Here is a 9,909-nt window from a genome sequence, read left to right as displayed (position 1 = left end):
ATTTTTCTTGAGATTCGGGGGATAAATCTCGGTCTTTGGATCAATATAATCAATAGCTAGAATTAAAAACGCGTGACAATCACATCAAGGCCGTCTCAACAATTTAAAAGCCCTAGACTAAAATAAAAATGGGCTCACATAAATTTTTTACTGCACATAAAAAAATAATACTCCAATTTATCTATTTATTTATCTACATTATATTTAACTATTAAAAACAAAGTATTTTTATTTTAATTGACAATTTATTATTTGATTTAATTGAATATATTGAGAAAAATATTTACATATTCAAAATTTTGGACTCTTCTAAATTTTTGAGGCATAGGCGGTTGCATGCATATGTTCGAAGACACCTCTGAATCACATGTGATTGTCATGAAAATCACATGTGATTATAAGATCCAATCACATATGATTGTATAAATCTCTAAGTAAAATTAAAAATTCAAATGAATATTTCTCATAAATAAGAATATAATACTTGATTCTAATGTTATAGAGTAGTAGCTTTGAAGCATGTCAAGAGGAGTAAATCAAGCGAGGTATTTAAGATTTGTATCTTTCATATTACATTATATTTACAGTTTGTATAATACAATACCTTAAGTTTTAACGGTGTTCCATTTTTAAATTCTCCTCGACAAAAATTTTGTTTCAGAATTTTAGAATTATCTATTACTTTTATAAGTTATTATTGTTATTTTTATGGTGTATGAGTCGAGTTTATCTTTGTTGTCTTTAAGCTTGCATTATTTATTAAATTTATTGTTAATTATTTCGGTATTAAACGATACCGTACCAGTGGTACGGTAAAAAGTGGTACGGTACCAATTTTTACCGTATCGATACCGGTACCGTACCCAAAACCAAATTGATTTTAACGGTACGGTATTCGGTACTCAAGTAGGGGTCAAAAAGAAAAGCGGTATCATCCGATTCGGTACCGATACAGTACCACGTTCATCCTTAGCTCAAATACAGGGGACAAATGGCGTTGTAACTTGGATGATAACGGTATTTTTAAAACGAAATCCATGGCTGCTATAATCGATGAGAAGAGAATTAATTCTCATAACTTTAGGGAAACCCTCTTAAATATGGCCATTTCTCAAAAAGTGGAAATTTTTATTTGGAGAGTGGTCTAAAAACGCATTTCGGTTCCAGTGAAATTTGATAATCGTGGTATTGATCTAGATTCTATTCTTTGTCCGATTTGTCTAACTGAAATCGAATCGGTCGAACATGTTTTATGTAAATGTCCACGTGTTATTGAGTTATGGGCGAATATTTTCAAGTGGTGAAATATTCCTTTAACCAACTCAATATCGCTGGCTCAAGTCGTGGATGAGGCTTCTTTTGACCCCTACTTCGAACATGGAAAAATCTATTTGGCAAGGTACGAAATGGGTCGTCTGCTATTTCATTTGAAAAGGGCGCAATGAGGTTGTGTATAGGAAGAATCTTGGAACACGACACATACTCTAACAAATATACAATCGACGAGTTTTAGTTGGATCACAAAGCTAAGAAACCATCTTTAAAGTGGCATCAATGGTTAATAAATCCGGGCTTCTACGTTTCATCCAATCATGAAAGATTGAGCATCGGCTAATGGCTTTTGTTTTGTGAATATTCTTTGATTCTCGCTCAGTTGTATATTTTTTGTATGTAGTGTGTGCCTCTTTTATTTGTATTCATCTCGGACTCGAGTTCATTTTAATAGAAGTCTTGCTTTCACAAAAAGAAAAAATAACGTGAAATAAACATCAAGTAAGTTCTTCCATTTATTAAAATGTATGTCATGATTTTCAAAACTGTGCTAAGTAAACATTTCCATTTATTAAAATGTTTATGTCATGATGTTTTAAACTGACCCTAAAGTAACCATTTTTTGTACGTATATCAACACCCCTGTTGATGATTGTCCTTTGTGGTACCAAACACCCCTATATAAACCGTTCATATATACATACATGTCAATTACAAACTCTAAACGATTTGATCTTATAGAAAGTTATCTCTTTCAAGTACTGTAAAAATGGTTCGAGCTCCATGTTGCGCAAAAATGGGGTTAAAGAAAGGCCCGTGGACAAACATTGAAGACCAAATACTCGTCCATCACATTTCCAAGTACGGTCATGGCAACTGGCGCGCTCTCCCTAAACTAGCCGGTTAGTTTTTATTTTAGCATTGTTTTTCAGTCGTTGTATTTTCTAGGGTCTTGCTAGTTTTTTAATATATACGTTTAAAAAAAAACTTTATGTTTTAAATTACTTGTGTTTTCTCTTTAGTTTGTTCACGAATTAAAATACTTCAGGTACATAGTATGTAAAATGATTAAATGGAAATTTTGATGTGATATTTGCAGGTTTATTAAGATGTGGGAAGAGTTGTAGGCTAAGATGGACTAATTATCTTAACCCAGATATTAAAAGGGGAAATTTTACTAATGAAGAAGAACAAACCATTATTCAATTGCATGAAGACTTAGGAAACAGGTTTGTTAATCATAACTTGTTATACAATCGAAAATATATAATCGAGTGCGTTAAAATTTACGTTTTACAAATTAAATATCCTACCTTCTCATACCCCATCTAATTGGAATTGGTAATGTTGTTGTCGTTGTTATTGTTAGTACGTGAATTGATATGTTCTTTATAAAACGTGAATTGTAGATGGGCAGTCATTGCATCGCATCTACCAGGACGTACAGATAACGAAATTAAAAATGTTTGGCACACTCATTTAAAAAAGAAAGTGAAAAACGAGCCTGAAAAACAATATCGAATTTCAAAGAAAGAGGAAGTCGAATCATCTTCGTCATCATTAAAAACATCAAAAAGAAGTTCTAGTGATCGTGGTGATGGGACGAGTACTAGTCAACTCGATTCTCCTCGGCATTGTTATAGCGAAATTTCTTCAGTGGTCACCAATGACAATAGCGACACGCGAGGTTTGAAAGATTTAGAAGAAATGGATGAGGGAATTTGGTCGGATATTTTCTTCGGTGAAAGCTCGAGTGAGCTTAGCGCGATTGAAGTCGAGAACATGTATAGGCCAAGTATGCATGAAGACATGCAATTTTGGTTCAATGTGTTTACTACAGGGGATGAGCTATTAGAATTATAAAACTGAACGGATTTTAGAAAGAAAAAAAATATAGTTTAGTTTTCGTTACCAGAAGTTGATCAATCATGCTGTATAAATGAATAAAAATTAAACGAAACATTTTGAAGTAAAATAGTGTGAGTCGAAGTAAACTATGGAGTAATGAAGAGGCTAGAGTATTTTGGTCATTTCAAGTAGCATGTGAACTATCTTGACCAAATAAAAGTAAGAAAAGTATATTTACTATTTTACTTCGAAATGTTCTGTTTTTATATATTTATACAGCCTGATTGATCAACTTCTGGTAACAAAAACTAAACTATATTTTTTTTCTTCCTAAATATCGTTTTGTTTTATAATTCTAATAGCTCATCCCCTATAGTAAACACATTGAACCAAAATAGTTTGTCTAAGGCTCCGTTTGTTTTTTTTATTAAGTTCTGTTGTCTGAATTTCAATAAGACGTGTGAGGAATAAGTGACGAATAAATAATTAGTGTTTGTTTTATGTGCTGAATAACCGTCTGAATAATTGAATTTATCAAATTAACCATGTACATGAGTAGATACTAAAGCAGTTACTAAAAATTCGGGACCTAGATGGAAATTCACATTTATTTGAATAGTTTGTATTAAGACGCGTCTTATTTAATAAGTTCAAAACAAACTCATTTATTACTCTCCATATTAAGTTTCATTCTATTAAGTTCATTAAGTCAAACACAAACATGGACTAACTATAGTCCTTAGACCACTCCCAACCATGACATGCTTCTTTAAAAAGACTGATTGCCATATCAGCGCCACATCAATAAATTCTCATAAAGACTGAAAAAGACTGAATGCTACCAACCATTACATACATCATCAATAAGATTGGACCCACTTATTATTTTATTAAACTCAATATCAATATATGGATTAAACTAAAAAACATTATTTATAATAAACTAAAACATAAGTACGTAAATTATTAAAATTAGTCATTATTTTTTTTTTTTGGAACAGCGTAATGAAAAATAAAGCATTCATATCTAAATCTAAAATAAAAACATTAATTAATTAACAGTAAAATAGTAGATTGATTAAATTGAAAATCTAAGAATCTAAGAATTATAAAAAAAATAATACTAGTAAATAATAAACATGGCAGTGGTCTAAATTGAATGATTCTCACACACACTTTTTTGATCCTCACACACCAATTTAAAGAAATGGAGTATTATTAGAAGAGTAAAAGGTTAAAATAGGTGTGTGAGGATCAAAAAAGAGTGTGTTAGAATCATCCCCCAAATTAAAAACATGTAGATAACCACATCCTGGCCCACCAATTGCCTTGATCTTTCCGTCTTTTAACTTCTATATATACAAACACGAAATCACGTTTTTACTTGAAAAAGATGCAAGTTGACGGAGCCATAGGTATGGGTTTTTTCATGATTAGAAAATGACTCTCCAAAATGAACTAGCGTTGGCAGTGGTCTAAGTTTTTTGATGCATAATTTGTTGTATAGTGGATGAGGTGGTTTTTAAAAATTAATGAATAGTTATTAAATAATACAATAATTTAATTCATTTTATAGTTTCTTAAAGATAGTAGGGCTAATGATTGAAAAACTCAAAAAGTAAATACGATACGGGATCTAAAAATGATCACAAGTGCCATATGTAAAGGGGTTTGCTATTTCTTTAGAAAAATCCTATATTATATATTATATTATATTATTAATTATTAATAATTATTAATACTAAGTAATAGTTAATAGTAATATTTACACTAATATATTATAGGAGAAGATCAAGAGCTACGCACTCGTTTTAAGATAAGGTGATAAGTAAATTTGTTATTTTTTATAACATTATAATTAGAGTTTTAAAATTTTTTTTTTTTTTAAGTGTTAATATTCATTGTGTAAATTTAGAAGAAAAAAAATTGTTTATATACATCAGATGTATGATAACTATTTATCATACATGAGATGTGTGATAACTGGTTATCATACATCAGATCAGATGCATGATAATTGGCTATCATACATCTGATATGTTAACGTGTTGTATAAAATATATATATATATATATATATATATTTTTTTTGAATCTACACAATGAATAATTATAATTGAGAAATTAAAAAATCTGATACCTAAACTCTAATTTTAAAATTATAAAAAAATAAATTACTTATCCTCTTATCTACAAAAAAGTGTTTATTTCTTAATCTCTTTCTTTTATATATTATATTATATATTATATTATATATTATATATATTATGGCTGATGATATATATACAACCCACTTTTGTTATGTACACAACTAAGGTGCTTTACAACAACACTGTAAAGCACTATAGTTGTGTACATAACAAAAGTGAATTGTGTACATATCACTCCCCTATTTTTAGATGTAACTTACTCATATGGTGAAGATAGTAACAACTTTGACTTTTAGGCCTTATAAGTAGGGATGTCAATGGATCGGATATGAATCGGGTGATGTCGTATCCATATTTATATCCATTTAGTTTTTGTCCATCCATATCCATATCCATATCCATTTAGTTCCAGATCATCCGCCCATATTCATATCCAGTAGATTAAGCGGGTTAATGGATATACAATGGATATTAAAAAAATGTTATAATATTTTCTATTATGCGATTAAAACATAAACGTAGTATAGCAAAAAAAAATACATAACATAATCAAATAGTATCCATACAAATGTGTAATTTTTGTCGAATATATAACAAAATTTGTTAAATTTACTATAAATCATAGATTATGATAAATTAAATATGAAATATGTAAGTTTATTTTGTTAGATATATATGTTTTATAGTAATATATTATAGTTATTTCATTATAGTGGTGAAAACAAAATATATAGATTATGATAAATTAAATATGAAATATGTAAGTTTATTTTGTCAGATATATATGTTTTATAGTAATATATTATAGTTATTTCATTATAGTGTTGAAAACAAAATATAAAGTTAATGGTAAATGAGCTTGTAATAGTAAATATGTAAACATATATCTATATTTATGTGTTTGTATATGTATTTCCGGAGGTAATGGATATATCCATGGATGATGTATTTCGGGAGGTAATGGATATATCCACGGATGAAACTTTTCATCCATGTACGAGTGTAAGTAGGGGCCCAAACCAAGAAACAAGCCCAATCCAATTATCTGACTTATTTAGTCGTTGATCTTGTAGAGCTTTAGGGCCCAATATTATTACCAAATTAATATTAATTAATAATGCTAACCCCAAAAAAAAAAAAAAAAAAAAAAAAAAAAAAAAAAAAAAAGTACATAGGAATAAACCCAATTTGGTATCTTTTGTTACTGTTTACAACCAAAGGCTTTTGTATATATAGCCATATAGGATATTTTTGTTTGGTATCTCAACGATGTGGGATAAATCTCCTTATCACATTGTTTAACTTTTATTTAGTATTCTCCGTGCATAGGTATGTTTATGTTTATTATGCATTATTTTGTTTTAGTTATCATAATTGTTAGCTAGCTATTATTGTTTGAATTAATTAAATTAGCAATAAATAATTGTAGTTTAGAATCATAACTACAGTTCGTGTACAAGAAGTAAATTAGCAATTTTTGTTTATTTTTGATGATAATGTAATAAACAACGAGTTAAAGTATTGTTCTTCTGATGCCCCATTGGAACTTGGATGTATAAAAATAATTTTTAAGAAATTGCTATGTTAAAGCGGTCGTTGAGCTAAGTTGTATGGTTATTGATTTGGTGAATATGATTAGGGATGACTCCTAAACAATTATTCGATTATTCGTCAGGGAGCCTTTTTTCTGCTTCGTTCAGGGCACTCAAATTCTCAGGACCGGCCATGATCCCTACTTATAAGTCAACATTGATGTGCTTACGAGTAAAAAGGAGAATAGATCCAAATCTAACGTTAATCATGTAGTGGAAAATAACTTTTTTTTTTTTTTAAAAAAAAAAAAAAAAAAAAGTTCAAGGAAAGATCCATGAATTATGAGGCCCATAATCTCAAATTTGGATCAATTGGATCAAGCTTTCGGATCAATTGGATTTTGAGAAAAATTAGACTTAGCATTGTAAATCAAACTTAAAAAAAAAAATCCAAATGCATTTTTTTCCAACCTATTGAGTCCTATACAAAAAATAAAGAAATGTATCTAATGGGTATCAATACTCAAAGATCAATAAATAGAAATAGGTCTAATGGTGAGTTTTGTGAATGGGTCAAATGGGTCGAGCATAAAAAGTTACATCCGTAAAAAATTTATGAAAACATACATGGTTATATCATTATCTATATATAATATTTCTTATGCATATATAATAAATAATAATAACTAAAATAATGCAATAAATGTAAAAAACGATGTAACCCGTTTTACCCATTTGACCAAATTGACCTGTGACCCGTTTCGACCCGTTACCCAAACCAACCCAACTTGACCCATTTAGACCTGTTTAAAAAATTGACCAGTTTGACCTATGACCCATTTCAACCCAAAATCATTTTAACCCGTTACCCAAACCGACTCAACCTGGCCCGTTTACCAGGCATACTGTGGATACATGAATAAACGTAAGCGTTACATAGTATTGGAATTCATATTTATTTCCAACATTCAGGTAGGTTAGCCGCGCGTTGCAGTGCGCCACTATTTAAAAGAAAAAAAAAAGCCTTTCATGTATTGAAGCGAACACCACCAGGAACCAAATCTTAGTACCTAACCACTCCACTAACATTGCATTTGTATATGCATATGACCCATTAATTATGTAACTCTTAAAAACTATGGTTTTTTTGAAAGAAGCCAAAAGTAGCCGAAGTTTACCTTTCAAATTGATTTTTACTACAAATTTGGACTAATTCAACAGTAGCGATTGTGAAATTTCGAATTGAATATTTATATATATATATATATATATATATATATATATATATATATATATATATATATATTGGGGCAGGATCAATGGGGAAGTAGCCAATCGGGGGGAAGCGGGGGAAGCAAAATTTTTGTTTTTTTTCCATTTTTTTTTTACTACATCAAGATCACACGAAAATATGAACATTTAGAAGAGACACTTCGTGATGAATGTTATTATTTAGGCGAGAAAACGATCGACAAAAATAACATTCAAGATAATATTGTTCGCGAAGAATATGAACTTTTTTTTCTTCATGTTTTGTGAAGTAAAATTTAGCCCGATTTAGAATTTAGGGTTTAGGGTTTAGGGTTTGGCCCAAAACACCAAACCCTAAACCCTAAACCCTAAACTCTAAATCGTTCGTGTTAAAAACTCAATCTAAATCCTAAATCTAAACCCTAAATCTAAACCCTAAACCCTAAATTTCTAAACCCTAATATCTAAACACTATAAACCCTAATATCTAAACCCCAATAGCTAAAACCTTAAAATACGCTCGAAAAACACGATAATTGTTATTTATTACTTCTTCGAGCGTTTTTCCGCCAAAATAAAAATATTTATCACAAAGTGTCTCTACTAAATGTTCATATTTTCATCTCATCTATAATGTTCGTGAACAAAGTTTTTTCAAAAAACGAAAAAAAAAATTGCTTCCCCCCGCTTTCCCCCGAATGGTTACTTCTCTCTTGATCCTACCACTATATATATATATATATATATATATATATATATATATATATATATATATATATATATATATATATATATATATATATATATATATATATATATATAGGGGCAGGATCAATGGGGAAGTAACCAATCGGGGGGAAGCGCGGGGAAGCAAATTTTTTTTTTTGAATTTTTTTTGAATTTTTTTTCCCGGCATCAAGATCACACAAAAATATGAATATTTAGAAGAGACACTTCTTGATGAATGTTATTATTTAGGCGAGAAAACGATCGACAAAAATAACATTCAAGATAATATTGTTCGTGAAGAATATGAACGTTTTTTTTTTCATGTTTTGTGAAGTAAAATTTAGCCCGATTTAGAGTTTAGGGTTTAGGGTTTGGTGTTTTGGGTTTATTCCATAAACCCAAAACACCAAACCCTAAACCCTAAACCCTAAACTCTAAACCGTTCGTGTTAAAAACTCAATCTAAATCCTAAATCTAAACCCTAAATCTAAACCCTAAACCCTAAATTTCTAAACCCTAATATCTAAACCCTATAAACCCTAATATCTAGACTCTTATATCTAAACCCCAATAACTAAAACCTCAACATACGCTCGAAAAATACGAGAATTGTTATATATTACTTCTTCGAGCGTTTTCCTGCCAAAATAAAAACATTTATCACAAAGTGTCTCTACTAAATGTTCATATTTTCATCCCATCTATAATGTTCGTGAACAAGGTTTTTTCAAAAAACGAAAAAAAAAAGTTTTTACTTCCCCCCGATTGGTTACTTCCCTCTTGATCCTACCACTATATATATATATATATATATATATATATATATATATATATATACATATATATATATATATATATATATACATATACATATATATATATATATATATACATATATATATATATATGTATATATTTTTCGTATTTTATTTGTTTCCATATTAAATCCTAAACTTGTGGACCAAGTTTAGGATCCTTCTATTTATCGAATTGCTCCTATATTGTGTATATAAATACACATCGTTTATTAATGAAAGTTTATGATTTCGATCCATATTAAAAATTTATATGATATCAAGAGCGGTTCATACTTAAAACCCCAAAAACCTAAAAACCCCAAACGTTGCC

General features: G+C 29.4%; 1 protein-coding gene across 1 annotated transcript; it reads left to right on the top strand.

Moving 5' to 3' along the window:
* The first annotated feature begins 2,012 nt into the window (after positions 1–2,012).
* Positions 2,013–3,396, top strand: LOC139880870 (transcription factor MYB14-like). The gene is made up of 3 exons (XM_071865507.1): positions 2,013–2,174; positions 2,372–2,501; positions 2,682–3,396. The coding sequence occupies exons 1-3, from the start codon at positions 2,042–2,044 to the stop codon at positions 3,133–3,135; spliced, it is 717 nt and encodes a 238-aa protein (XP_071721608.1). The 5' UTR covers positions 2,013–2,041; the 3' UTR covers positions 3,136–3,396.
* Positions 3,397–9,909: the final 6,513 nt, after the last annotated feature.

This window comes from Rutidosis leptorrhynchoides, chromosome 1, assembly GCF_046630445.1.
Source record: "Rutidosis leptorrhynchoides isolate AG116_Rl617_1_P2 chromosome 1, CSIRO_AGI_Rlap_v1, whole genome shotgun sequence".
Classification (NCBI taxonomy): Eukaryota; Viridiplantae; Streptophyta; class Magnoliopsida; order Asterales; family Asteraceae; genus Rutidosis; species Rutidosis leptorrhynchoides.
Note: the sequence above shows the minus strand (reverse complement) of the source record. Positions and strands in the feature narration are given on the sequence as shown.

What these genes read in the sequence shown, in the direction of transcription:
- LOC139880870 (XM_071865507.1), top strand. Translation starts at nt 2,042, where the DNA reads ATGGTTCGAGCTCCATGTTGCGCAAAAATGGGGTTAAAGAAAGGCCCG. An exon ending in CGCTCTCCCTAAACTAGCCG is followed by an intron (nt 2,175 to 2,371) that starts GTTAGTTTTTAT and finishes TGATATTTGCAG; the next exon opens with GTTTATTAAGATGTGGGAAG. An exon ending in CATGAAGACTTAGGAAACAG is followed by an intron (nt 2,502 to 2,681) that starts GTTTGTTAATCA and finishes CGTGAATTGTAG; the next exon opens with ATGGGCAGTCATTGCATCGC.